General features: G+C 49.4%; 10 protein-coding genes and 1 non-coding gene across 11 annotated transcripts; 3 read left to right on the top strand and 8 right to left on the bottom strand.

Annotated features, from left to right (window-relative positions):
• The first annotated feature begins 125 nt into the window (after window positions 1–125).
• AFUA_2G13245 lies at window positions 126–171 on the top strand. Its single transcript, XR_013344485.1, has one exon. It is a non-coding gene; the product is annotated as an uncharacterized ncRNA (non-coding RNA).
• Window positions 172–294: 123 nt separating this feature from the next.
• AFUA_2G13240 (H(+)-transporting V1 sector ATPase subunit B) lies at window positions 295–2,403 on the bottom strand (the record flags this gene model as incomplete). The annotated part of the gene is made up of 9 exons (XM_750563.1): window positions 295–599; window positions 671–889; window positions 956–1,230; window positions 1,288–1,604; window positions 1,678–1,839; window positions 1,921–1,956; window positions 2,039–2,058; window positions 2,132–2,216; window positions 2,302–2,403. The coding sequence occupies 9 exons, from the start codon at window positions 2,401–2,403 to the stop codon at window positions 295–297; spliced, it is 1,521 nt and encodes a 506-aa protein (XP_755656.1).
• Window positions 2,404–2,642: 239 nt separating this feature from the next.
• On the bottom strand, window positions 2,643–6,007 carry AFUA_2G13230 (universal stress protein family domain protein). The gene is made up of 4 exons (XM_750562.2): window positions 4,205–6,007; window positions 3,361–4,145; window positions 3,226–3,287; window positions 2,643–3,161 (listed from the first exon to the last, which is right to left on the bottom strand). Exons 1-4 carry the CDS (start codon window positions 5,322–5,324, stop codon window positions 2,996–2,998), a joined length of 2,133 nt encoding a protein of 710 aa, XP_755655.1. The 5' UTR covers window positions 5,325–6,007; the 3' UTR covers window positions 2,643–2,995.
• Window positions 6,008–6,233: 226 nt separating this feature from the next.
• Window positions 6,234–8,062, bottom strand: AFUA_2G13210 (DnaJ domain protein). The gene is made up of 2 exons (XM_750561.2): window positions 7,707–8,062; window positions 6,234–7,632 (listed from the first exon to the last, which is right to left on the bottom strand). The coding sequence occupies exons 1-2, from the start codon at window positions 7,894–7,896 to the stop codon at window positions 6,851–6,853; spliced, it is 972 nt and encodes a 323-aa protein (XP_755654.1). The 5' UTR covers window positions 7,897–8,062; the 3' UTR covers window positions 6,234–6,850.
• A 275-nt stretch (window positions 8,063–8,337) lies between these two features.
• Window positions 8,338–8,985, top strand: AFUA_2G13200 (putative DRAP deaminase; the record flags this gene model as incomplete). Its single annotated transcript, XM_750559.1, has 1 exon — window positions 8,338–8,985. The coding sequence occupies one exon, from the start codon at window positions 8,338–8,340 to the stop codon at window positions 8,983–8,985; it is 648 nt and encodes a 215-aa protein (XP_755652.1).
• A 288-nt stretch (window positions 8,986–9,273) lies between these two features.
• On the bottom strand, window positions 9,274–11,749 carry AFUA_2G13190 (uncharacterized protein; the record flags this gene model as incomplete). The annotated part of the gene is made up of 3 exons (XM_750558.2): window positions 11,715–11,749; window positions 9,463–11,528; window positions 9,274–9,401 (listed from the first exon to the last, which is right to left on the bottom strand). Exons 2-3 carry the CDS (start codon window positions 11,051–11,053, stop codon window positions 9,274–9,276), a joined length of 1,719 nt encoding a protein of 572 aa, XP_755651.2. The 5' UTR covers window positions 11,054–11,528; window positions 11,715–11,749.
• A 184-nt stretch (window positions 11,750–11,933) lies between these two features.
• On the bottom strand, window positions 11,934–12,460 carry AFUA_2G13180 (uncharacterized protein; the record flags this gene model as incomplete). The annotated part of the gene is made up of 1 exon (XM_750557.2): window positions 11,934–12,460. The coding sequence occupies exon 1, from the start codon at window positions 12,150–12,152 to the stop codon at window positions 11,934–11,936; it is 219 nt and encodes a 72-aa protein (XP_755650.1). The 5' UTR covers window positions 12,153–12,460.
• A 1,948-nt stretch (window positions 12,461–14,408) lies between these two features.
• AFUA_2G13175 (uncharacterized protein) lies at window positions 14,409–15,194 on the bottom strand. Its single transcript, XM_001481620.2, has 2 exons — window positions 15,001–15,194; window positions 14,409–14,945 (listed from the first exon to the last, which is right to left on the bottom strand). Exons 1-2 carry the CDS (start codon window positions 15,178–15,180, stop codon window positions 14,598–14,600), a joined length of 528 nt encoding a protein of 175 aa, XP_001481670.2. The 5' UTR covers window positions 15,181–15,194; the 3' UTR covers window positions 14,409–14,597.
• A 971-nt stretch (window positions 15,195–16,165) lies between these two features.
• On the top strand, window positions 16,166–17,384 carry AFUA_2G13170 (OB-fold domain-containing protein; the record flags this gene model as incomplete). Its single annotated transcript, XM_750556.2, has 2 exons — window positions 16,166–16,437; window positions 16,693–17,384. The coding sequence occupies exons 1-2, from the start codon at window positions 16,305–16,307 to the stop codon at window positions 17,382–17,384; spliced, it is 825 nt and encodes a 274-aa protein (XP_755649.1). The 5' UTR covers window positions 16,166–16,304.
• Window positions 17,385–17,692: 308 nt separating this feature from the next.
• AFUA_2G13160 (uncharacterized protein) lies at window positions 17,693–20,260 on the bottom strand (the record flags this gene model as incomplete). Its single annotated transcript, XM_750555.2, has 3 exons — window positions 19,034–20,260; window positions 18,879–18,981; window positions 17,693–18,825 (listed from the first exon to the last, which is right to left on the bottom strand). Exons 1-3 carry the CDS (start codon window positions 19,859–19,861, stop codon window positions 17,693–17,695), a joined length of 2,064 nt encoding a protein of 687 aa, XP_755648.1. The 5' UTR covers window positions 19,862–20,260.
• Window positions 20,261–20,279: 19 nt separating this feature from the next.
• On the bottom strand, window positions 20,280–21,883 carry AFUA_2G13150 (uncharacterized protein). The gene is made up of 4 exons (XM_077804183.1): window positions 21,793–21,883; window positions 21,318–21,728; window positions 20,919–21,248; window positions 20,280–20,857 (listed from the first exon to the last, which is right to left on the bottom strand). The coding sequence occupies exons 2-4, from the start codon at window positions 21,417–21,419 to the stop codon at window positions 20,741–20,743; spliced, it is 549 nt and encodes a 182-aa protein (XP_077660345.1). The 5' UTR covers window positions 21,420–21,728; window positions 21,793–21,883; the 3' UTR covers window positions 20,280–20,740.
• Between the last annotated feature and the right edge of the window lie 5,116 nt (window positions 21,884–26,999).

Below are 26,999 nucleotides of genomic sequence, written 5' to 3'. Positions count from 1 at the left end.
GCTGATTAGGGTTATGACAGCAACGCCTGCTGAGTTGTTCGTACCAGCACCCACATGGTTTAAATCTATCCGGATATATCTTTATTTCCAAGAGATTGACTTATACTGTGCGAACATACAACTACTTAAAAGAAAAAAAGAAGAGATATATGCAAGCTCTTAAAACGAAAGCTTAACGGCGCGAGCTGAAGACGACGAGATGTAGAAGGAAGAAATACCGCCACTCGCCGAGGACGAGCCAGGCATACCTCGGCAACGAGAAGGATAATGACAACACACGCTTATATTCAGGACTTAGGTCTCGATGAGAGGAGCAGCGCCCACCACGTTCTCCGCGGAGTTGTCCCTTGTGTCCTTGGCCGGCAGCTTGCGTGCGGAGCGGGCGTAGAACTCGTCCAGTGTACGCTTGGGGATACGGTTCAGCAGTTCCTTGGGGTAGATGCGGAGCAGGTTCCAAGCGATGTCGAGGGACTCGAAGATGGTCCGCGACTCGTACGGGCCTTGGCTGATGAAGGTGCGCTCAAATTTCTCCAGGAACTCGAGGGAGAGCTTGTCCTCTGATGAAAGGGCTTCCTCACCGACGACGGCTTTCATGGCGGCTGTGAATAGAGTGTCAGTGGGCCTTTCATTCAAATGATGATCCCTGGGGATTGTGTCAAGGAAAACTGACCGGCATCTCGTCCAATAGCGTACTTGGCATACAGCTGGTTGGACACATCGGAGTGATCTTTACGGGTACGACCCTCACCAATGGCAGACTTCATAAGACGTGATAGAGAAGGAAGGACATTAATCGGCGGGCTGACACCCTTGTTGTACAATTGTCGATCGACGAAGATCTGTCCCTCGGTAATATAACCTGTCAAGTCGGGAATGGGGTGGGTGATATCTAGAGACACAGTCAGCACAGAACTGCTAAGCGACCGCAAGAGAATCTGCTCGCAAATCTGCTTACCGTCGTTAGGCATGGTAAGGATAGGAATCTGAGTAATAGATCCATTACGGCCCTCCACACGACCGGCACGCTCGTAAATGGTTGACAAGTCAGTGTACATGTAACCGGGGTAACCGCGACGTCCGGGGACTTCTTCTCGGGCGGCGGAAACCTCTCGAAGGGCATCGCAGTAAGCCGAGAGATCAGTCATGATAACCAGGACGTGCTTCTCGAGCTGGTAGGCGTAGTACTCGGCAGTGGTCAAAGCAAGACGTGGAGTAATGATACGCTCGATTCTGGACAGCAGTTAATCAAACAGGGCAGACAAGCGAAGCAAGCACAGGCAAACGTACGTAGGATCGTTGGCCAAATTGAGGAAGAGAGTGACACGTTCCATACTGCCGTTCTCCTCGAAATCCCGGGTGAAGAAACGGGCCGTTTCCATATTCACACCCATAGCCGCGAAAACGATCGAGAAATTCTCCTCATGCCCATCATGGACGTCCTTGGTGGGCTTCTTGACCAGACCGGCCTGCCGACAGATCTGAGCGGCAATCTCGTTATGGGGAAGACCAGCCGCAGAGAAGATGGGAATCTTCTGACCTCTAGCAATTGAGTTCATCGTATCGATGGCGGAGATACCGGTGGAGATCATTTCCTCGGGGTAGACCTGGAGTTCCCACGTATTAGCTGGACCACCCTGCAAGCCCTGACATTGCCGTGACGGAAGGTCGGATACATACTCGCGAGTAGGGGTTGATAGGTTGACCGTTGATATCCAGATAATCTTCCGCCAGAACCTTGGGACCCTTGTCTATAGCGCGACCTGATCCATCAAAGACACGACCCAGCATGTCCTCGGACACACCGAGCTTCAAGCTGTGGCCGGTGAACTCGACTTTGGTCTAGTATGAGGACAGTCAGCGGCTGATCCAACTCCAAAAACGCAACCCACCACTTCAGCCATCCAAAGATCAAAGGTTTACCTTTTTAACATCGATGCCCGAAGTACCCTCGAAAACCTATAGTAAGTCGCGAAACCATGAGCACCGCGCATATCAGAAACCGAGCTTCTTAGCCTCGCTTTATCGGGTTGATTCACACCTGTACAATTGCTCTGTTGCCTATTCAAATTGTCCCACATATCAGCCGTCACGGACCTGGCAGATCTATCGCTCTAAAAGCCTGGAGTCATACCTCTAGCTTCAAGGACCTGACCCGACCGCTCTGTACCGTCGGGCAGAGTCAAAGAGACAATTTCATTGTAGCGGGGAAATTTGACCTTGTCACAGACACTATCAGCATGTCATTCCATTCATGTCGCAGATAGGTTTGCGTCGACGCTGCGACCCAGCCCAATTACGTACGTTATCCAGGAAGACTAGCGGACCGTTGATACCTCCGATGGTGTTGTAACGGATGCGAGGCTTGACGTTGGTCATCCTCGGGTCGACGAATGATTCGGTCATGGCTGCAGGATCCTTGGCGGACGACCGTTGAGCGCTGAAGGAAGCTATAGGAGAGGGCGATGAAAGGTCAGGAAGAGCTGCTCCTGACGAGGGGGCCAAGTGGTCGTCCGTATGTGATCGATGAGGGAGGGATCCACGCCCGCAGCTCTAGCTTGGCGGTGACGCATGCACGTGATGCTCGTCCGCTCCGTCACAGTGATCTCCTTCAAGGCTGTCTAGTATACAGGCCTGTCAAGATTCCAGGAGAGAATGATGTTTTGTCATAAATTATTATCATTTTTTTTTCTTTCTTTTACTGAACGGGCTCAGCCCATGGATGAGGTATCCTCATACTCTGACAACATAAAAAGTCGAGACACAATAGACTGTGGTGCTCAAATAGAGAAGGTAAAAGAGAGCCACCAAGAGCAGATCGCAGATGGAAAAAATCATCTCGGCACCCCATGGTAGTAGATCATAATCATACAATATCAAGGGAAAAAGAAAAAACTCCATCACTATGGAGAAACGAGAAAACGCCCGCCATGCATTACGGCATCATAAAGAGACAACCGTAGAAAGTATTGTGGAAGCCATGAGACTCGTTCGTAATCTAGTCGACCTTGGCGAAAGCTAGCTTCTTTGGAGCTGAAAGATTGTTGGAAAGGCGAACATTGGTCTTCTTGTTCTTGGTCTGCTTTCGTAATTTCTTGCGTGCCACCATGACTGGGACAGATGAGTTCATGACCAAATAATTGGAGAACGATCCAAGGAGGACACTGCTCAACCAACATTATGTTAGCTTCAGATAAATGCAGATCCCGTCATCTCGAGGCGACTCACCCTTTCAGAGCACTTCGGCCCCTAGCTCCCACGATAACGAGTGTAGGCTCGAGTCCGTCGATCTAGCGGTAGATTGGTCAGTGTATTTGGACAAGCGTTGGTCGCGGACTCGTAAGCACCAGGACGAGTACGTACAGCTTCCGTGATCATGTGCTTCGGGCTCTTGCAATGAATCACCTCCACAGCAACTCGGACTTGCAAAAGTGTCTTTCTGAGCAAACGGACACAGGTTTGCGAAATAATCTCCACCGCACGGTTCCTCTCTTGTTGGCCTTTGGGCACACCCCGCGCATCGACAGAGCTTGGTTTACTGTCCGTGCCCTGTCCTAGACGACCCAACAACGCACGAGGCAAGTTACTGGTGATCGAATCATTCGATGACTTAAAGACTGTTTCTTCTGTCTGGGAACCAACAATTGCTGCCGAGTCCTGCATTGCTTGGGCGCCCTCTCCGATTTGCACCGACGACCCAAAGGGAATGCCCAGCTCCTCGTTAACTGCACAGACAGCAAACATGGTGTCCCCGTCCCTGAGGATGGTACCGATTGTCCACTCCAGGGCGTAAACGGACTCTTCGCTGAGGTCAGTGGCAACTAGATACTTGCGCTGCCGGCGACGTCCGCCCTCGCTCTCATCCTGTAGTCGAGTGAAGTCACCTCGAATGATAGTTCTAATCGATCTGTTTGGGACGGAAGTGTCAATAGCGGACAGTTGCATGGTGAGTTTCTGAGCTCGCTTGATATCCGATAATTCCGCTTCATCGTCGGATCCGAATGGTGTACTCAGGGCGGAGCCGGGATCAAAGCTCGTACGAGGATGAACATCAAGCATATGCGGACCCTGCTTAGCGTAGTGCACCAGAGTCAGCTTCTGATCTGAGAGAGTCGTCGCCTTCAACTTCTCCTCAATCCCCCGGTCGCCTGTGAAATGTTTGTCAGGACGCGGAAGGTATAGAGTTCTCAAATGAAGCAATACATACGCCCATCCGTACCACCATCTACCTGCCCTAGAGAAGGCGCTTGATCGCTTGCATTCGGAGCCTTCTTTCGGCCACGCTCGATCTCACCGTCGCTGTCATCATCATTCGACGATGACTCATCGGGTTCGTCTTCGCTGCTGTCCATTGGGTTGTTCTCGCTATCATACAAATCTTTGGCCAAGCGCTCATCTCCAGCAGATGATGTAGCGGCGTTAATGCCTGGTTCTGGAGATTCGCTCTCCTTATCGGGCGAGGTCACACTGGTGCCATTGCTGACCGACTCCGGAAGGGCGGGATCGGAGTGAGTGGCATGAGTGTTGTTCATGGGGGGTGGTTTTTCCTTGACCGTCGCCGGCTTGGTCGGCTTGGAGGAGGATAAAAGATTCAGCTGATTGGAACCAAGCCGGCGATTCTGAGAGCTGGACCGAGCACGTCGTTGGGGGACCCGAGAGTCGAGTGACGCCCCCCGGGACGAGCTCTGTCGTGAGGGTGTCCTTCCTCTGGCAAAACTTGGGAGACTGACTTTCAAGTCAAATCCCGACATCATCGCGGCCATGGTGCTCTTGGTCTGCGATGGCTTATGTTGGTGGGAGGGTTCCCTCGGAGGCTTCTCCGGTAACTGAATTTGTATAGTACGCTTCGGTAACACCGGCATGTCGTTATTGTCGAGTTTATTTCGGTCTACTATTTTTTTCTTTCCGATGGAGATTTGATCCGAATTGTCCGAAGACCTGCGAGCTGCAGACGGTTCTGATGATTCACCGGGAAATCTCTTCAAAGAAGCGTACGAGGTTGCAGTTCCTGGAGCACCAGAGGCCGACGGCAATGCTGAATCCGAAGCAGGACCCCAGCTGCGACGATTATTAGCAGGAGAAGTCACACCAACCCCAATACCGGCGATGGAGCCATGGCGCGGAGGCAATATATCAGGGGATGGAGCAGTGTCAGGCTGGCTCCGCACTGGGGCCGCTTGGGCTGGGGTCCTTCGGTTAGATGACGGGCCGGATTCGAGACGCTCATTTTCGACCCATTCAAGACGTTCCGACTCCAGAGCACCCGCCAGAGATGACCTGGCACGTCGTTCCGTCCGGTTGTATGCGCTACTATTGTATGCGGCCATTCTGGGTGGTTCCGCCCGCGGCGGTTTGACAGCCCCAAGTTAGATAATTGATGATATGCTTTATTGTTTGCAAGACTTGGCCAAGCGTCGAGGAATGCGGAGAGAGATCAACCAGTCAACGATGATTCGTCAGCTTCGCCTTTCTGGCTGATTGTATACGTATTCAAGTTCCGCATTCAGGACCAGAAGCTCTCTGCGTTTTCCAGTCCAGAAGTCGGGGATGGCTGGAAAGACCTTCACAGGCCAGTAAAGTGTATTTGCTTGGCTGACGATGCTCTGCTCCGGCCGAACCACAACACGGAATGGAGCTGTAGACAAGAAGCGCTTGTTCTCTCCGCCCCTCAAATTCACGAATAGATAGGGATAACTAGCGAACTGCAGAGATTCGCAAGACAAATTTGCGAAAATGAGCAGCAGTTCGAAAGAGGATGAATACCTTTTGTCCGTCACAAACGCGGTAGGAAACTCCCACGGTTTCTCCGCAAAACGCCAAGAGAGGGAATGAGTCGAAAGCGCCACAGACAACCACCGCCCCGAGGCTCAGATGGATCGAGATGGATCAGACACGGAGGGAGGTTGGTTTATGAGATGTAAAAGATGCAGAAACTTACAGGGGCTAAGAATGATACAAAAAGGGGGTTGCCTAGAGAAATAGGGAGGAACACAAAAGGTTCTGCCCGCTGTCACACACAGTCGGGCACAACATCCAAAAGGCTCGGCATAGCGGGGCATCATGTACAAAGCACCAGAGGCTGAGGCAAATATTGCTTTCTGCCATCCAGAAGAAGAGAGAAGATAGATGAGCCAGGGTTCTCATCGGCTTCATTCTACAAACTATCCCTTGCATGATGTCACAAGGCTTGGTGATCATGGAGAAGACGATCTATTGCTTGGGTGAAATCTTGTGAAGCCTAAATTGCCTTGAGGACAGCATTCCAAGCGGGTAATAATAGTAGTCTCTAGCGCCACAAGGTAGGGATTATTATATGTCTGACTGACGTCGGACTGAATCAATGCTATGTCTTTGAAGGCACAGAGAGGTATACGGTGAGCGAAGGATTCACCTGGGCCTGTTTGGATTTACTGGTATGGCCACTTCAGGTGGAGACCTGCCGCTAATAATGCATCAATCACATGCTGAATGCGGATCGAAAATGATCAACCGTACATACAGGAGCAATCAAGGGGCGCCTGATAAAAAGCAAATACCGGGGTATGCTTCCTCTCTAATATTGATGGGTCATACTCCGCAGTGATCATCATGATAATGACCAAGCATTGTGTACTGCCACATATTACCTTACCATGCTATCCTTACCAATGAGGACCATAGAAGTCATTAAAACACCAGGTACCTTCAGTTCGCTCAAATATGATATGCAATGTGATGTGCGATCCTTCCGCAAGATGTCCACCTTCTTCCAAGGGTTCATGTAGAGACCTGCCAAGTACCCAAGACTCCCGACGCCGGACGAAAAAAGACAAAGGACAAGACGTAAAAAAAGGGGAGATAACAAGTGCACCGCTCACGCTTTCGACTTCTTCGTCTTCTTGGAAGCCTGGCGAGCAGCGGTGGCAGCAAACGCTTCCTCGGGCGGCTCCTCAAAAAGAGTCTTCCGTTTAGTGCGCTTGCCGTTGCCTCCCTCGAGCGTGTCCGCCTCTGTCTGCCATTTTTCCATGAGCGATTCCATGCGGTTGGCTTGTCGTTGTTTGATAGCGGCAGCGAGATCGCCAAGATCAGAGATGTTCTTCGACTTCGCCTTCTTCTTCGTCGGCGCCTTTTCCTTGACTTCCGTCTTCGGTCTCTTCTTCTCCTCCAGCTCCTTGGCCAGCTCCTCGGCTTCCTTTGCTTCCTGATGCGCCCGCTTGATTCTCGCCTGGCGCTTCTTTGCCGGCTCATCTGTGTACTTCTTGTAAGCCTCCACTTTGCCTTCGGCAATAGCCTTGTCAATAGTAGCGCGGAACCGCTCGTCGTCATCAAGCACATTGCTCAGCATCACCGACTCGTAAACGCGGTCCATGTCACCTCTGTGGCGGTCGAAGGCCTCCAGGATATCCTTCTCTTCCTCTGCAGAGCCCTGATACTCCTTCTTTAGTTTGTCAATCGCCTCCGTATCGACCGAGTTCGAGTATAGGTCTCTGTAGAATTCCGTCCAGTCGAAATCTTCGTCGCCGGCGGCCGCTTCCGCAGTGCTGCCGGTGCGATCAAACCGCCGGCGGCGCTTTTCGTCCGACAAGATCGCATAAGCGAAGGCAATCTGCTGAAACTTGGAATGCGCTTGATCTTTCTGGTCGGCAGGAGCCTTGTCTTTGTTGATTCAATCAGTGACACAATCCAATAATCACCGGTTGTAGTTTGGGCGGAAATCTCAAGCAAGTTACCTGGGTGGTGCTTCAAGGCCAGCTTCCGGTAGGCGGACTTGATCTCGTCCTGAGTCGCATCCTCTTTGACACCGAGAACCTCGTAGAGATCGGTTGCAACTGGAGGGCCAGATGGTCCGTCTTCTTCCTCCTCGGAGGTGGTTCCGTCAACGTGATTCTCTTCGAACACATCCTCGGAATCAGAAGGCATGTTTGCGCTATAGTAGGGGGGAGGGGAAGGAGATGGAGAGAAAGACTGGCAAGATATAGCCCAAAAGGGTGTTAGTCTCCAAAAGACCCCCAAAATTCAATGAAAAAAAAAAAAGGATGAAAGAAGCGTCAAGCAGCAAGTTTGCTTTGATATAGTGAAATGTATTTCCTGACAGAGGAAACGCGACATTCGGACGCGACCCAAAATCACTTTGATTACCTTATCAGGTTAGACTGGAGGTACTCCCTAGCTTATCAGCTTTCGTCATAGTTTCACCGTCTGGAGAGCCTCACCCACATAGCGAAGCAGACATATCACCAGCAGCTGTTCATTATACCTGCTGCTCATTGCACAATCATCTACCTCTCTACAATTCTACTTATTGTGAAGCCTTACCTCACAAGCTCTCAAATCAATTGCTCCCTTCCAACCACCCGCGGAATGACCGCATCCCCCCACCTCGACTACCTCCGCCAAAGCCTCTCCCTAGCAGAAAGATCGCCTCCACGCCCAACCAACTTCCGCGTCGGCGCGATCCTCGTCTCCCGCAAAGACGGCGACCTCGAATTCAAAGATGACCGCATCCTTTCAACGGGCTACACAATGGAGCTAGCCGGCAACACCCACGCCGAGCAATGTTGTCTCTCCAACTACGCCGCTGTCCACTCCGTCCCCGAGGACAAAGTCGCAGAGGTCCTCCCGGCCGAACCCGGTCGGAAACTAGTCATGTATGTGACGATGGAGCCATGCGGGAAGCGACTGTCGGGGAATGTGCCGTGTGTGCAGCGGATCATCAGCACGAGGGCAGGAGGGCGGCCGGGGATCCAAAAGGTATATTTTGGTGTTAAGGAGCCTGGGACGTTTGTCGGACAGTCGGAGGGGTGTCAGATGATGACTGCGGCTGGGGTTCAGTGGAGAGTTGTCAATGGGCTGGAGAGGGAGATTCTGACGGTAGCTACGGCGGGGCATGAGAATAAGGAGGAGGAGATCAAGGCTGCGTTGGATCAGGTAGAGACTAATTTGGATGATATCAGTGATGAGGAAAGGCAGAGACAGGCACAGATACCACGAAATCCTAAAAAGCGTTGAGCCATTCTACTCTATTGGTGCGACTGAGATTATAGGATATCCTCATCTGTGGAGCGGGGACAAAGTAATCATATACGGGTACTTGATTTCATGGTCACGATGAGTCTTTCTTGGTAGTGAGGCACAATGAACAAGAATGCGGGGTATTTTCTTCATTAGGGATACTAGACGATGCGTCCTGCGCACTATATCTTGATCTCAGGTGATACTGCTTCCTACATAATTGCCGTATCAAATGAAATACTGCGCTCACCGTCGCAGAACCTCCGATGGCATGCCAAGGGTATATCAGTAGCTCGGGACCACTCGACCAAAATCAATCATCTGGCCCCGTCCTTCGTATCTCCATCTGCTGATATATGCGGGCGTGGATCCGGCACCCCCGTTCGACGTGGCATACACGCCAACAAGCGAGCCTATATCAATCGTCATTACTCAGCGGTAACACTTGGCTCAAGTGTTCGAGGCCACACTTACCAGTAAACCGTCCCGTATCACCACTGACAATCAACGAGTTGGCGCGGCTGATGATTTGCCTCTGTGCAGGGTGCCGAGCCGGGGCAGCCGCAAAGACATACTCGGTGTCACTCACGGCCTGAATCTCAAGCCGGATGGTCTGTCCACACCATTCCTTGGGAACAGGCACGGTGGCTTCTGGAAGAGGACCTTCGTAGTTACCGCGGCCTTCCACGCGGAACCGGAAGGACAACGACAGCCCCTCGGTTGTCTGGAGAAGGACAATACCAAGATCGATGTGCTGCTGCTGGGTAAGGAAAACAGTCACACCCGCCTCTTCATCGGCAACCTTGGGGTCAAAAGACACGTCCACAGTGTACGTGAACAAGGTGTCGGTCTGTTTGCGCATAACAAGCGACAGGCCATCATCCGGCTTGAAGTCCGCAGTTCCGGTGAGGTTGTAAAAGGAGGGTGTGAGCCGAAGAGTATTCGGGTGGCCCCGAGGGGAGACGGTAAAATCCTCTGTCTTGGGATATCGCCAGTACTGGAAGTGCGCCGGTATCTTCGATCCGGGCCTGAAATCCACTTTGTCGGGTTGCTTGATCCATCCGCCCTCGCCGCGAGGAACTCGCTTATTTGGTGGTGGAAACGGCCCCTGCATTTGGCCTCTCACAGGCTGAATGACAGGCCACTCACCCTTCTCCCAAGCGGCGGGGGCGAGCACCGTCTCCCGACCCATGGGATAGTTCTTCCATGCAGGCCCTGATCGGGTGCTCAACGCCACGGCCCACCAGTTGCCGTTCCCATCCTGGAACAAGTCCGCATGGCCCACAGTCTGGAAGTACTCCGAGGTGCCCTTGTTCGACAAGAGCGGATTGTGCGGGTATGGCTCCCAGGGACCTGTCCGGGTTCTAGATCGCGCCATGGTCTCCGAGTGGCCGAGCTCGGTACCTCCCTCTGCGATCATGAGGTAGTAGTATCCGTCTCTCTTGTAAATGTGCGGGCCCTCGGGCCAGACTCCTCCGGTGCCGTTCCAGAGGTAGTCAACCGGGCCAATCGCCCCCGTCTTCAGATCGAGTGTGTACTGCTTAATCATCTGGTCCTCGGCGGACGTGACATAGACCGTCCCGTCGTGATCCCAGAAGATATCCGGGTCGATGCCATGTACCGCGAATTCGAGCGGATCGCTCCACGCGGCATCGTCGTACGGATCAGACGAGGTGAACAGCAAGCCCTTAGTCTGCGGGCCCAGGTACGAAACGATCAAGTAGAACTGGCCCTCATGATAGCGCAGAGTGGGCGCATAGATACCCGACTGCTGTCCATCCGTGACGCGAAGATCAGGGATCTGGCTGGGCCGATTGAAAATATTGCTTGCCAGTTTCCAGTTCTGCAGATCTCGGCTTGCATAAAGAGGAAGACCGGGGAAGGCAATGAAAGTGGACGTCACGCAGAAAAAGGTGTCTTGCTCCGCTACGTAGGCACAGCTGGGATCGGAGTGCCAACCAGGGAAGAGAGGATTGGTATACGATTGGATACCTGTGGGGTAGGATAAACTTGGAGCTGCCATTGCCAACAGTAAGCTGGCAGAGATCTTTGAAAGTAAACACATGATGAGGGAGATTGAGTATCAGTGACGATCAAGCTCCATTGCCCTGCATTGATGGCCTTCCTCTGCTTCTGGACCCTAGTATTTAAATATCCCAGACTTACAGATGCGGGGACAGTGAGCTATAATCGCTCAATTTCCCCAACAACTGGCATAATAATGAAGTTGATTGCATTGCAGGGTACATTGGTGATGCAGCATGCATCCTTGAGGCAGGTGATTCAGGCTAAATAGAGCATTTCATGGGTAAATTCGTCCGGAATACTTCGCAATTGGTTATCGTGAGTAAGATCTGCACTTCGGTAGATAGACATGCCGAAGGAACCAGTGATGCTACATCATGGAGAATCTGAGAAAGACTGATTGGAGGACTTTTCTCATGGCCAATAAATAAGCCCAAAAACTAATCATTCGTCGATGCCACTTGCGTAGACGCATAGGTGTCTTTGTGAGGATACCGCGCCAAGGCAGTTGGCTCCTGCTCAAGAGCATAAAGACAAGAGTAAGAGTGATGAAATACAGGGGGGCGGGCCCAAGATTGAACAGGTGGAATCGATTAATCGAGGACCAAGTAGCCCACAAAATCTAGAAAAAGAACACGGTTGATCATGACAGATTTGCCGTCATACATATCGGGATATTGTTGACGGCCGGATTGACATACTTCTTGTTGTTATAAAAGTCCCATCTGGACTGCATTCGGCACAATCACCTTCTTGGTGGCCCCTCCTATCTTGTTATCCAGGTTCCCCTTGTACCAGAGAGAACCGGCGTTCTCGCCAGCAATGAGGAGAGTGGGCTGCCTCAAGAACACATCCTTGCTGCTCGAGGTAGTCGGCAACCCTTCACATCGCTGACTCTTGCTGCTGGGTCCACCGAGAGATTAGGTTCGCCTCTGCTCTCGGCTTGGTGGAGAGGCATCGTAGGAGACGGTGACAAAGCTTTCTTGCGCGAGCTTCTTCGATGGAGACCGGCCGTCTGCTCTTTGACGCCACCTCCAGGATGTACGATCACAATTGCCAGGAGCGTTGGGTGACGTTGCAGGCTTGTGCAGCAAGCCGGCAACCTGAATTCGTCCTTTGTTGATCGACATGGACGGCATGACGGAGGATGGCTCGGAATTGCAGAGTTAAATAGGACGTATGTTCCTGACTGTTTTCGACTGAATCCTTGAGTGGTTCACTGCTTTTCTATATTGTCAATCCATGATGTTCACTTATGTTCAGATACGGGCTAGCATTTCATGCTTGGATCTCTTGAGGATGGATATTGACATCAAGGCAAACGCCCGAAACACATCGATCTACATTTTGAAATGGAGATCGGAGATATAGATACTTTGGTTACCGTAAGTCAGTTATGCCCAGGATAACGAATATGTTATCAGAGCCGTTAAGTGACAGATCAGAGTTGAACAGATAGAGCTATCACGTGAAACAGTCCACCAGTCGACGCAGCTTTGAACTGCACTAATCTCTCATTCATGTCATCCCCGCGATATCATAATAAATGTAACTCACGTGCGCAATCAATTACCTTAAAAGATGCTCAGTGGATCATACATAGTGGCCAGCCTCATATGGCTCTTTTTATCTACGGATCCAGCAGACAGTGTCCCGTGGCGCAGTCTGCTGTCAGTAGGATTATCTGAAGGTTGCGGGTTCGACCCCCGCCGGGAGTGGCACATTATTGTTGTTAGCTCCCGTGGCGCAATGGTAGCGCGTCAGACTTCTATGCTCTGGGCCTGTCATCTCTCTTCTTTTTTAACCTTGGGTCCAGATTATATGCTTTGTTTCTCGGCAACAATTCCATACTATCTGCTAGTTACGGCGGTCTGTAGCTACGGAGTATAATCTGGACCTTGGAAGATTTTTACTGTTCACCACAGTCCTGAGACTTAATTCTGCGATTAGCTCTGACGACTTTGATACTAAGCTCATTCCATTACTTAGTGCCGTTGTTAATAAACAGTTAGATGATAGAAATCTGGAGCAAGATCCTTGCTATTCTTGTCAAATCTACTCCTCTACCTAAGCCTCTTCCCATCCTTGACCAAACACAAACTACGAGCAGTTTTGTGAATTCCTTGGAACAACAAAAGCATGTAGATGCAGTGCTAAAGAAGGCACTCAGTCTGCCAGTCTTCTACAAGGCATACTTGAGTGGTGTTAACAGCTTAGAAGAGGCAGGTGCTATTGTTTAGAAGGTATCAGGAAGGGAATATCTGATAGCAAGCTGGATGTTGGTATTGTTCTCGATCAGGGGCAAAGAATCAGAAATATAATTATCACATATCCTAGTTTTAAAAGAGCCAAAGAGTAAACCCTAAGGAAGAGTGAAAGATCCAGCCTTGAAGATTTGGCCCGATTTAGGATGCTATGCAAGGGAGGTGCTCACTACACAAGATATTCATCGCTTTACTCTGGGCCTTACTCTGGGCTTTACACTTAATAGACCCAACATGCAGCTCTAGGAGTTTGATCAAGGGAGTGGCATCTCATCATCACCCTTCAATATCATGAAGAATGGACTCTAATTCGTCTCAGCCACATTGGGGGTTCTTCAGATAGATAATAAGTTATTATGATCTAACTTCAGCATCGGGTTTACATCAGAGGGGAAGAGATTCATTAAGATCATACATGACGGACAATTGGAATATCTTATTCTTGACATTCTTATGTAGCGGGCCCCCTGTGTTACTACAAGAGCCACAACTTACTAGAAAGCTCACCATGAAGGGGGTCAAGGCGCATATACTACTAGCTATTAAAGGCTCATAGCAGTATCCCAAGAGAGAGCAGGAAGGCAAACTTCTGGCCCAAGCAATGGAGAAAGGTGTGGTTAATATACCAAGATATTACTACCATGGGAATTGTTGATGACATTCATGGCAACATGCATAAGGAACTTGATGTGACTCAGGCAAAAATTACCGATCACCATGTTCCCAATCTTCCTCAATTATCAATGGCCTTATGGATAGTGGAAGAATGGGTCGTTCCACAAGTAATACAGCACGCAAGAGGTCATCTAGCTATGTGAGTGCGACTCTTCCACCCAACAAACGCACCTGCTCAAGCTCTACAAGCAAAAGCAGACATAAACCTATAATACCGGACAGAATACATCGTCGTATTATAATCCATGACTACCAGATTCCGTCGATAAGGCAAAGTCGCGCGTCTCTACAGAGTATGTTATCTGCGCTTGAGAACTGCCATTGCCCCTCAGGCACTCAAGGAAGAACGCCACCGGTCTAGACCTGGAAAAGTTACCAGGATAATCATTGGTTAAAGCGGCGGACCGAGATATCCCATAGATTGGCAGTTTACCATCGCCAAGGGGCAAAAAAAGAGAAAAGAACGGAGACTGTTGAGCCTTGCAAACTTTAAGAAGATCCATAGATAGGTCTTTAAGATTTTTAACCCTCGAAGCCTGCTCAAGTATTGCTCGCCCCTCTTATAGCAGTACCCTAGTAAAGATGGTCAGGCATAGCGCAGCCACCACAAGAGTAAGCCCAGCACAGAGGATTTCCGGAGCAAGCTTAATTATAGCATGTGCTCTCCGACAGGTGGTGGAGATTAGAGGAATTGGAGGCAGAAACCTCAGCTTCTGGGAGGAGTAACTCCAAGTTCGGGTGGGCGAGTTGCGTAATTTCAGTGACGCTTCGGCCATCGACACCTTTGTAGACCTCGAGAAGGTGTTCTTTGTCCGGCGATGGGAAGCGACTAATGTACTGATTGATTTGTTCTGGATCCAATTGTCTGTATGCTATCACGTCTCCAGATCCACTAAAGGATCTTAAGACACCGTCATCGCCTAGGTGTATAAATCTTTCACCAGAAGGCTCCCGTGGAAGATTTGAGACAAGATCCCAGACATCACCCGTCTCCTAAACAATATTTAAGCCTTGGCTTCCCTGTATTGCAACGGTCTTGGTAACTTACGCTGGACGTGACAGGCGAAGCAGAAAGTAAAATAGCGAATGGTAGAATTGCCTGAAACCTCATGATGGTAAAAGTACAAGGGTTATGATTCTGTCGGATAGGATGAATTCCATCTCTCAATTTCGAGTTTGCTATTAGGCTGCTTGCAAGACAATTCCCTCCTAATAAAGGGAAAAGCATTATTTATAGCAGCCCCCCCAGTCATGGCATCCTTGTTTTACCTAAAGCAGGAAGGGTAAAAAGCAGAAATACCTGTAAAATAGAGGGAGGTCAAGCCGTTATCTACCGATTGTCTGTAGTGGAGATACGGAAACATGAAGTCGAATTATATCAAGCGCAAGTTCCATGGGTGTGAGGGATTAACTATCCAGTAGAATGCTGATTTAGGCATGCATTCAAATTCCAGAGCATTTATTCAAAGTTGATTTAATTAGTCTTTCGCATACAGTCTATCTCAGGCATAGGAATGAGTCACTGTCTTGTACTATACAGTTTGGGATATAATCACCACTTGTTTCTTCCTATTTCACCTCAGAATCTCCGTGTTCCTGATCTGGGATCAATGGAAGACAGGTATATCCTTGCGGGGGAGGAGATGCTATAACGATGAAGTGTAATCTATATTGGCGATAGTGATGTGCTTGTCTCAGCCACTGCCATTCTGAAAGGAGGAAGCTGTAAGCAGGCAGTAGGCCGGAGGTAGACTGCTTAGGGAGGTTCTTAGCCAGTATGGCTTCATCAACTAGGCTGCAAGTTGCAACTTGCTGCTTTGATTATGTAGTTTTAGGAGCGTATAGATTAACTAAGAAAAATATATGAATTATATTACTCAGGAAAAACTACTTAGTTCTCTCTAAGCTATCTTGTCAGAAGGTAGTGTTCTAGGCAGCTACTATCCAATACCAAAACTAATGTGTTACAATGGTGATTCCCTATGGCATCATCACATCAAGCCTAGGTCCCAAGGACATGCTTATAAGCCTACCGTCTACCGTCTACCTGAGGTAGTGCCCTATCTAGGCCGCAGCCCATGACAAGGTTGACCCAAAACCTGATGGGTGGGGAGTTGGTGGCATGTAATCATTGGAATTGTACCGAAGCTAGTACTAGGTATTTTTATTGCCAACAACGTCACTGCGCCCTGGGGAAACAACTTACTGAGAGTACGGAGTACGGAGTACAGTCCCATCGTTCGATCATCACGTGACCCAATGCGCGTCGGAAAATGCGTGGTCTCTGTTATTTCTATCTTCTTCACGTCTCTCAGCAATACCATCCAGAATCTTGCTTAGAAAAATGATCCTATGGCGGCAGCTGAGAATGGCAATCTTACGTTTTACCCGGCATTCTGCTTCAAGGCATCCCCAACCCATTTCACCTGGGTAAAAATGGCAGCGACGGATGTGCATCGACTCAAGAGACGGCCAGGATTTGAAGGTATGCCAGCGTACTTGTCTAGATATTTATTACTTTGTGCTTTTCCGGACGCTGCATCGTCCCTTTTATTCTTTTTTTTCTTTCTTTTTCTCTGCTTCTCTGGTTTGTGCACACAGTAGGCTATATCAGTATTTGCTACTACGGTACCACCTGGTTGTCCCCATTCACAACTGGCTTTAGATACAAACAATACCAGCCAACCTGTTCAAACATGGCGCAGACTAGACGAAAGTAGCAACTCTAACGGACACCCAGGCCAAAACATCTTCTTCTATCTCAACCACCCCATCCGCTTCGTGTCCCTGGTGGGCATCATCGTCGCCAGAACAGACGTCTTCAAACGCACGATTCTCACGCTAGACGACAGTAGCGGGGAGACCATCGAAATTGCCGTCCTGAAAGCCGAGTCCCCAGGGCTGGACACTGCAGAACGGCCTGCGCACCGACAGCAACAGCCCCTGGAAAAGGCCGCACGCCATGTCGCAGCAACCAACAGGACCGACCTGGACATATCGCCCCTTGTCCCGGGGACCGTGGTGCAGGTGAAAGGCACGCTGACGGAGTTCCGAGCTGCGATGCAGCTACAGTTAGAGCGCTTCTTCCTGATCCGGAACACGGCCGCCGAAATGCGGTTCGTGGATCAGCGCAGCCGGTACCTGGTTGAGGTGCTGACCGTCCCGTGGGAATTGACGGGTGAGGAGGTCGAGCAGTTGCGGCTTGAGGCAGAGGCGGAGGAGGAGCAGGCTGAAAAGGAGCAGGAGCGAGCGCGTAGGAGGCTTAGGAGGCGTGTGGAGCGTGAGGAGAAGGACCAGCGTCGGATCCAGAGGATGTGGGAACGTGAGGAGCAGTTTAGGGAGAAGGAGGCGGTTCTGTGCCAGGAAGCTGGGCGCAGGGCCATGCGCGCTATTCAGCGCAAACGCGTCATGAATATAAGCAGTGAAATGTGAGGGTGGGTCTCTCTATATAGAACGGGAGGTGTTTCGGACAGGGCTCATGTACGCTTATCAGGAATGACGATTCATAGAATTACCACACGCCCAGATAAAGAATTTCAAGTCTTTATTGCAAGCCATAAACACATTATACAGACACGGAATCCGAAATCCAATGTATATCAGCAGATCGTTACTCATAAGTCATGAGCTGGAATGAAACAAGACCAAAAACAAACACTCTCATGTTATATCGACCAAGGTAACTTTGAGGACTGGAAAACGCCGAAAGAGTAATGAGCCTGTCTTTTGACAAAGGGCCATCATTTGTAGGTATACGTCCTGTAATCGTACCCGCCGCCGCTGCCAGTGACTGGGCCACCACCTTGCCCGCCGAGCAAGCCACGGTAGTATTCTTCCTCGTTAGACCAGCTGCTTCGGGAAGGAAAATGGTCGTGATATTTGCTCTTTTCGCGTTCCTTTTCCCTCTCTCGAACAGACTCGTACGGCCTTGGGTCGTCACTCTCGCGGTACCGCCGACCATCTTCGATGATATCTCCAGGAAGTGCGGATGACGTGGTATAGTAATCATCGCTAGAGACGCCAGAATATCGACCTCCACCATTGTAGGACCCGGACAGCAGGTCACTCTCTGAATGTCTGTAGTCGCCTCCTCCATGTCCACCTCGAGAGGAGCTCCGTGCCCGGCCATGTGTACTTATTGGACGCTGAGATCCGCAACTGCCTGCACGAGGGTACAGAGGATCCTGGCCATACGAGCCGTACGCTTTGCGGGCTACAGGAGGGACTGATCCCTCTTTGGAGCGAGAGCCAGTGGAGAAGGAGTCCTTGTGTCGGTGGGAAGGGCCACCTGCCTCTTCATACACCTTCCCTCCTCCCGGCTGTGCACTATATGGCTTCCTCTCGCGCTCAATTGGCCGAGACGGGACCTCTTCCTCATCGTCATCTATTATGGCTGAAGACGACTGGTGCTGCTGCTGCTGACGGGCCCGCTCTGGCACCGAAGAAGCTGTCTCGGCGGCCGATACAGTTGAGCTCGTAGACATCTTGTGGCGGTGCGCGGCAACCTTCTTGAGCTCCTCCTCGGTGACTGGAGGCAAGTCGACACCACAATGCTTCACGATGAATTTGTCGAGCTCATCTCTAACCTTTAGATTGGGCGCCTCGGGAAATAGCCGGCGAGGAATCTCCTTTGGAAACCTTTCTCTTCTGTCATCTGGGTTGCTGATAGGCATGTTCAGGACTGCCTTCTGCAGCCGTTCGTACTCTTTGTCTGGGTGCGCTTGAATCATCAAGGTAGCCCAGCGTTCGAAACCTCTGGGCGTCAAGCCCGGGATATCCGGCCGCTCGTTCAGTTTAGCCTGAACAAGATGATGTTCGGCTTCCACTTCACGGAACAACCTCGAGATTGAAGACGTGCGGTCATCGAAGATGTCTAGAGATACTTGGATTAAATTTGAGTCCCGGATAGGGCAGCATTGTACTAACCTTGCCATGGGTAGAGGTCTGAAGGAACTTTCGTGTCCTCGTAGTACTTCTGCAGCTTCTCAGGAACGACCACGATAGTGTTACCTGGAGGGTAGTCCTCGATCTTGCACACTGTCAGACGCAAAAATCCTCCAATCATCGACATCCATGCTTACCAGATGAACTGCTATGCCACGCAAGAGCTGGCCTAGTCTCTTGGTTGGCCTGCCTTCCTCAAAGAGCTTGCCCCATATCTTTTCCAATGTTGTCATCTCTGTCACGGTTGTTTCCCTTGACGGTGGTTTTGGGCGTGCTTCCATTTTCTGGCCTTGGTCGCTTGCCTGGCTATACGGCGACCCCCTTCTCTCGACAGGAGGTACCGGGGAAGGTCGTGCACTGGGCTCAACGCTGCTTGGATATGGACTAGTTTGGGAATACTGCTGGTAGTCGGGAGTATCGGAGACTGCAACCGGTTGCGGCGAGGACGGCTTTGGTGGTACAGGAGGTGGCGATTCATACTCGTTATAACTGTATTGGGGAGCAGAGCTGGGAGGCGGAGGCACCCACTGTGACGGTGTCGGACCGGATGGTGGCTGCGGCGATGGTTGCGGCGACTGAGGTGCATGCTGAGCTTGGAAGTTATCCAGACCAGTTGCTTTGAGCTGTTGAATCACGGTTGCAGTGATTTGGGACAGGACTTCTGGCGATAGATAGGTGGGTGTCTCAGCTTTATGAAAAGCTGAGCTGACGGCCTCATTGATAGTTCCAGTGGATGGCTGCTGATACCATGAGTATTGCTGAGGTGACTCCGCATATTGGCCTTGAGTTGGCGACGGAGCCGCCGGAGGCACTTGGGGCTGCGGCATGTTCAACCGATCAGGGCCGTACTGGGAAGGATAGGGAGGAGGGTAGGTCGAAGAACGATAATCACTGGACTTTGTTTGGCCTATATTGCCCGCCTGGTCGTACGGACTCGAGCTTCTCTGAAATCCATCGTAAGCCATGCAGACAATCGCAGTAACCCAGACAAGTTAGCCACCGTCCACCCTCTGCAAATGTCAGAATATTCGCTAAGCCTGAGCCACACTCTGCGATGAATAAAAGCGCAAAAATTCTGCTGTTACTACCAGGAAGCGATGAAACTCGAGATGTAGTATGCGAGGCGTGGGACAGAAAATTTGAGAAAGCGAAGGTATCTGGGCAGGGGACAATGAGATGAGGGGCGCAAGACGGAGAGGCTCAGAAACAGTGTGGATCTTTGCTTTGAAACAGTACGTGCGTCGTGTCAGGTCGCCAGCAAGATGGTATCATGAAGGGAGGTCTGTTAATATCGGCTCACACACAATGGAAATTAGGAGAAAAAGAAGATCAACGATGGAGACATGCAGCGACGTTGACTTGCGAGGCTAATCTCAGCCTCCACCACGGGGTCATACGTCACCGCCCCAGTGCCGTTGCAGAAGAGGGGAAAGGGCAACGGCTACACATGTGAATTAGTGATTATCAGCATTATGACTGTCGGTGTACTTTGCTAATGAGTCTGCGATGCAATCCAGAGTGCTAGAGTTCATGCAAAGAGACATTTAAATAGGGACACCATCACCACTGCTTGCTAGATACTGTATGGCAATTCACGAGAGCCGGAACCGCTGTTGGCAGATAGTACAGAGCTTTCGGTACTATTTCACCAAGTCAAACTCATGGATATCGCAAACCAATTCTGGGTCCTGCGGGGAAACGGAGCAGCCGTCTAGTACCATGGTTCAGCCTGTAGTGGCCGTTGGGACATTCATCAGGGAAAGCAACGCAAAAGGCAACATCTATTTTCTCCTCCTAATTTAGTTTGATTGATTCACTGACTCCGTCGCAAATTTGAGAATCGATTAGAGGTAATCTTCTAATCCTGCGTCGTCAATGGCCTCATCGTCAGAGGGGACGGTAGCGCCAATAGGCTCTGGGACTCGCATTGTAGGCGCCTCGTGTTTCTCGAAACGTTTGCTCTTTTTGAATTCAGCAAACTGTCCATTGACAAGGAATGCACTCATTTCATAAGGGGCTTACCGGAACCTTGGCAAACTTGGAGCTGCCGCCCTTCTTGATGGGTTTGGTGACAGTAGAGTTGACGTCCACTCCCCAGGTCGCCCAACCGCCGTGAACGGACCGTGCGGTACCAGGGGGGGAACCAGAGCGGCGGTGGACCACTCCTTTAGAATTGAAAGCTGTAAAGGGTTGTCCTCCGCGCACCGAGTTCGCCTTCCCATTGTGATCTTCAATGAGCGACACGCCGTCCATGTCCTGCGCACCACTGCTGTCAATATGTTGGGCAGTAGGAGCCGCCTTCACTGTGAGTCTTTGGGTTGATGCAATCAAGGAAAGAGAGTCAATTTGGCCCTGAAACTGTGTTAGCACCAGGATGTACGCATTTGTGAAGCATTTTGAGGACGGATCGGCGTGACTGACAGCTGTGTACGTATCAGGGGCAGTGGAAAGCTCACTCTCAGTCAAGAGGTTAGGCTCCTCGAGAACTGGCTCGGCATCGGTGTGACTCTGCACACAATTCATGCATCTCTGGGAAGAACCAGATGTTAGCTGTATCCTTAGCCGATAAGAGAGACATGAGATAGTATTCCTACCGCTGCGTCCCTGTTCTGTCTTTGAGCTCTGGCAAATTCATCAAGACTCTTGATCTTATCACAGATGCAGCATTTGAGTTCAACAGTTTGATTTCCCGAACAGATGCGGCATTTTGCGTTGTTCTTCGTCAAAGCGACATTCACACCGTGACTCAAGATGGCATGACGAAGGGCTTCGAGTTGCCTATTGGAGTAGTTACTCGAGGAACGGATCTTGCTACAGGTTCCACATTTGATCCTATTCTATGTTAACTGAATCATTATGTGGATAAGGATGCACAAGCGACGGATATATGACTGACTTTTCTGGTATGTTGATGCTCTGGAGCCTGCAGTTACCCTTCCATCAGTTCCTCGGTGTTATTGGACAAAAGCCTCTCATCAGCTTCTCAGCGGTACCGGAAGCCAGGATGCGAAAGGAACCTACCGTTTCTTAATCTCATCGCTGTAACCTCCAGCATACGCACTTCGAAAGGATGGAGGCATCTTGTCTTGAGAGGGGTTCAAAGAGGAAACTCGGGGATGAGAATCGCAAAGAGTCAGTGGTTCGACGATAGTAGAGACCGAGGCAAGCAGCTCAAGCGAAGAGACATCGAGAAAATGCAGTTGTGGTATGATTACTGCTCATCAACACTTCTGGACAGTTCCGTGCACTGCAGAAATGGGCAATGAAGTGGTCTCCGGTGAATGGAACTCTAATCTAATGAATGAGGGGACGGTCATTCCTAGCTGCTGACTGGACGATGATGCTAAAGGGTGGCTAGAGGGGTAGAAAGATGAATTCACAACAAAAAAGAAGTAAAACAAGATGTATCTTAGTGTCCAAGAAGAGGGTAGGAAAAGAGGTTCCATGGACTTTTTGTCTCAGTGAGCAGCCACCTTACAATGCAGAATATAGGGGCACTTGATGTGCGGTTTCTTTTCAGGATGAGATCAATAAGTTTGTATTTTAGACAATCAATCTGTTTTGACTATCTGCCAGTATCCTTCATGGCATAGATGCACCAACAGTATGATTTCTGAATGTAAACATCTGCAAAGTGAGGCAAGCGCAAATGACGGAAGAGCAGTCAAGCCAGGCACAATCAAACAAAGAATGGAACATCGACTAAGATGACGATGAGGCGAGGCGAAAGTCATTCAACAGGAAAAGTGCCAATTAATACTTGATATGAAAAGTCAACGTGTATTCAATATGCTTAGAAAAGACCTCACCAGAGCCTCTGATATTAGGCACTCGTTTCTGTGAATGTTTATTAGCTATGGATGTCCAAGGGAGGGCAGAAGGGAGTATGGGGTGCCTCTCTGCATAATTGCAAGGTGAAGAGCTCGCAGGATAATAGCTGAAATTACTGGCCTCTAGCTGCGACATCTTTCAAACCGCATCACAGAATTCTTAGTTGGCTTCTGCTCAGCTGATTTCCGGTGTACTGAGTGACCATTATTTGCAGGCTACAGAGGAGACTGGAAAGTTCAAAGTGTGTGCACTAGATACGAAACATGTCTGAGCCATCGCAGGGAATAGGTTGAAAGCAGTAAACAGTTGTTATTGAATGCTGTTTGAAGGTCAATCATACCGAAATGTCTACTAGGTAGGTAACAGGTTCATTTCCTCCAATCAACGCTTTACACAATTCATAAGGTTTACAATGTATTAGGTATTACTTGTGTATGGCTGGGAGCACCTGAGGTACGGGTTACTCCGATATTATCTGAGATGCATACAAAGATTTGTTGTACGATGGGACATGTAGGGTCTACCAAGGGACCATGGAGATCCGAAATGCTGTGTAGTTGGGATTTATACGTTTGGGAGGATAGCGTCCAAACGTCTCCTGTTTGGCTTCTTGCTCGAAATGAGCAAGCCATATCCCACTGGTCGTGGGAGCAACGAAGGATTGCTCAGGAAATTCAGATTCAAAGGCTCCGAGGTTCCAAGACAATCTTGGTAAGGATATGTCTAGCGTTATTCTAGAAGCATGTCTACTTGACGAGCCGTGTCTGGCAGGGGCTGCTCTGATGATCCTCCATGGTTGGTTCATGGGCAGAGACGTGACAGAATTGGTTAGTCTCCTCCAACGGTGTAATAATAATTGAACTGCTGAGACGGGGACTCCCGCAAATGCAGCGAGCTTCTGCGACCTCTCTCCTGTTTTCCAGGCAAAGGAGATGGAAAAGGATCCGTAACTTCCCTGGAATCCTGGACAATCACCGTCCTGTCATCAAAATCCCTCATACATGCGCCGTAATAATTTCTGTCTCCTTAATCTAAATCCTTCTGGAAGGCCACTAGATGCGCAACGGCTTCAACACTTACTCCGTAGATCGTACTAAGTATCACTAAGGGGAGATAGTGGTCTGAAGGTTGTCCATAATGGTCAGAGGTAGACAATAGTGATCTTGGCAAATAATGAGTAGTTGTTGCACATCAGAGAGTCTCCAGAGACTCCAACTGTTTGACAATGCTGTGTCAGTATGACTTTCTATTTTGAATTTCCTTTTTCTTTTTTTCGACTCAACGACAGGTCACAGATGATGTGGTCCCACTACAGAATCCTCTTTGGCCCCTCTTTCCCCAGCGAACCTCTCACCGTTCACTGCACTAGTAGAACTACCGACCACTAAGAGACTAGAACAGATGACAGTCTCTCGGATAGCTGGGACGGGCCTACAGCGAAGTGGGAATCCGCATTCCCCGAGCGACCCGGCGCAATCAGGAGACCCACGAAAAGTCAAAAACCGCAGACAAAATCCACTCCCCCTCTTCCCGGCTGGACGGAACCATTAATCCTGCCAATAATACCAGTGAGGCTGGGCAGTTTTTGTTTTTGAGCGAGGAGCCACTAAGAGCTGGTCTTTCAATAGATGGGCTATTGCCACCCGCCGAGGTCTAGCCCGTCTTTTTCTGGTCACGCACCTCTCCAATGTCCGGGTGCCCGAATGCCAAAGTCTGCCGCGTTTCCCTGTTTGTAAAGGTAGGGAATAAACAATAAAACACCCGCTAGTCAACACAGAGTAGGTACTCTGGATAGTCGACCTTTTTTCGATGGGTTTTTTTTTTTTTTTTTTTTTTTTTTTTTTTTTTTTTTTTTTTTTTTTCTTTTGTCGATTGTTCTTAGCGATTTCCGGTCGTCGTTTTTTAACTTGTCCTGGGTCTCGACTATCCCTACATGACCAACAGTGCAAGGCCTGAATTGAGCAGCAAGTCAGCAAAGCAATCATATACGATGCCAGAGAGAGCTCAATGCAGAAGAAAATGGACATTATAGGTTGGATAATAATGTGATACGTTGTTCTCCCTTGGCTCCTAGCATAAGCACATTGCCAAGGCAGTTGCATCTACACAGAGTAATCTAACGGAGTACACATAACGCCATCTGAACCTGATTTTGAAGCTCATTTTCACAGGATTACTAAAGAGAGTACATGAACCAGTCTCTCTTTGCTGTGACATGTCTCAAACTGTATTTAGAAGCAAGAAGTCAAAGCTGATCTCGAAATGCAAAACAATTAAGCATATCGATTGCGCATACTCAGAAGTGAGCACCATTCCATGGTCTATAGACGGGTCGGACGGGTGTCTCCCGCCCCTTGTTAGGTTAATTGGCACATGGCAACTCTGTTTAGATGGACAATTGTGGCAGTGGGTCAATAGTCCATTCAGGTGACACAGTGTCATAACAGTCCAAGGAGGAATTCGAGCAGTACTATGTATTACCTATCTTTGCAACAAGTAACGAATCCATACTCCGAACTCAACTGCGCCTGGATATTGATGTGGTTATAAACGAGTACTTTGTACCTGCCTCTGTGTCCAAAAGGGTGGTGTAAAAATAAATAAGGGTCAAACCAGGGGCGACAGTTCCTTTCGTTTGTTATCTATCTGATTCTAACAGTCACAATCGGAAGTTACTATGATTCAAGTTTATCTAGATCGTACTTTCGACGATGAACTGCATGGATCTACAACACAGAATTGGGCTGATCGTACAGGGAAATATGCAATGCAACAGCAATGAACAGCATCAAGTTATTCGGCAGACTCAAACCATGAATCTTGAGTTCAGGTTTTCTCATTTCCCATTTGTGAGAGGTTTTATTATAGAGGTCGTCAGCCTTACTCCGTACCTCTCAACTGATGATGATTATCACTTATATTTACTTACCCCTCTACCTTCACCGGTCAAGAACGACAGCCGCTACCACATGTGACATGAGAGTATGGCGGATCATGTGGATCGATGCATTCTGATCAGATATGATATAGATATGCGCCGAGGTCGAAACAGGGCGGCAGTATTGCTTTATTATTGGGGTTGAAAAGTATTTATCCAATAGTTGAAATGAAGATCCGCCCTTGGTAATATTTCTTGTGTCACCATGGAACGCAGTAAGTACTTACAAACAATGACGCAGTCCTCCTCCTCCTTACCTCCCAATGAATTGGTAGTTGTCGGTCTGACAGTAATCAGCATTATGTATCCAAAGACTCTGATTGTCACATACCAAGCTGATATCAGAAGATACTTGAAGTGAAAAAAGAAAAGCGAGCTCATGGCGCTGCTCATATCATGAGTGGTCTATGCTTGATGTGGCATATGTATCCTCGGCTTCCTCAACTAGGCTTCATCATTTGTTCAATGTGGCTCTGCTTTTTGTACTTCGTAGACTGGAGAACGATCTAACCAAACCCCTCTGTACTCCGTGTATCGTGTGTCAGCAGTCGCCAGACCAACGCGCAGTCATGGGATCATTACTAATCTGATAGTCTCGTTTTCGAGATCACTTGCCACCCGCTGATCGTCTTGAATGGTGGCGGTCAACCAACTGGCAGTCGCCTAGCGACATGTCCAGCCACTGTCGGTAAGAGATGATAGGCAGAAGTCAGGACGTGGGTACTCGATAACTGTAGCCGCGGGGAAATCAAGTGACGGAAATAAGAGATAGATAGATAGATGGCTAGTATGCACAAGATCTCCCAAGCAGTCAGTCTGCACACTTGCATGAACTATCGCTGATCTGATGATTTTACCTCCCTGTTAGGAAAATGTACTTCAAGCTATCTTACAGTGTGTGAATACCCACTTTGCCCCAAGATGAGCTACTGTAGTGTTAATCGATGAACTGACATGATTGTATGCAAGCAACTACTATTATTGTTCATGTTTTGCCAGACGAGTCCGAAGCTTGATGACTACATACTATGACAGGAACCCAGACAATAATCGGAGCAAGGAAATTAGCGCATTAACTTCCCCCACAAAAATCTATTTCCCTCCTTAGAGGATGGCGGACAGGAGCCCCCAAAGAGGTCAGTTGCACATACCATAGCAGCATCCCATACATACATGTCACATTATCCAGGTATCTGATTTGTGAGCTCTGAGGTTTTTTTTCGTGCTTTTGCGTAAACAGGATGAGGGACAGAGTGGGATGATGGTGATGATGAACACAAGGCGAGCAATCGCAGCGAGTCAACAGTCAGAACTCAATCATAGCCAATTGGCAA

Source organism: Aspergillus fumigatus, chromosome 2 (assembly GCF_000002655.1).
Source record: "Aspergillus fumigatus Af293 chromosome 2, whole genome shotgun sequence".
Classification (NCBI taxonomy): domain Eukaryota; kingdom Fungi; phylum Ascomycota; class Eurotiomycetes; order Eurotiales; family Aspergillaceae; genus Aspergillus; species Aspergillus fumigatus.
Note: the sequence above shows the minus strand (reverse complement) of the source record. Positions and strands in the feature narration are given on the sequence as shown.

Excerpts from the sequence above, each read along its gene's own strand:
- AFUA_2G13150 (XM_077804183.1), bottom strand. The coding sequence starts at position 21,419 with ATGAATTGTGTGCAGAGTCACACCGATGCCGAGCCAGTTCTCGAGGAG. Across the intron at positions 21,249-21,317 it reads CCCCTGATACGTACACAGCT|GGCCAAATTGACTCTCTTTC; the intron begins GTCAGTCACGCC and ends ACACAGTTTCAG. Across the intron at positions 20,858-20,918 it reads CCAAGTTTGCCAAGGTTCCG|AGCAAACGTTTCGAGAAACA; the intron begins GTAAGCCCCTTA and ends GAATTCAAAAAG.
- AFUA_2G13210 (XM_750561.2), bottom strand. The coding sequence starts at position 7,896 with ATGCCTTCTGATTCCGAGGATGTGTTCGAAGAGAATCACGTTGACGGA. Across the intron at positions 7,633-7,706 it reads GGCCTTGAAGCACCACCCAG|ACAAGGCTCCTGCCGACCAG; the intron begins GTAACTTGCTTG and ends GAATCAACAAAG.
- AFUA_2G13175 (XM_001481620.2), bottom strand. The coding sequence starts at position 15,180 with ATGCTTTTCCCTTTATTAGGAGGGAATTGTCTTGCAAGCAGCCTAATA. Across the intron at positions 14,946-15,000 it reads CTTCGCCTGTCACGTCCAGC|GAGACGGGTGATGTCTGGGA; the intron begins GTAAGTTACCAA and ends AATATTGTTTAG.
- AFUA_2G13230 (XM_750562.2), bottom strand. The coding sequence starts at position 5,324 with ATGGCCGCATACAATAGTAGCGCATACAACCGGACGGAACGACGTGCC. Across the intron at positions 4,146-4,204 it reads AGATGGTGGTACGGATGGGC|GCGACCGGGGGATTGAGGAG; the intron begins GTATGTATTGCT and ends AACATTTCACAG. Across the intron at positions 3,162-3,225 it reads GGCCGAAGTGCTCTGAAAGG|TGTCCTCCTTGGATCGTTCT; the intron begins GTGAGTCGCCTC and ends TTGGTTGAGCAG.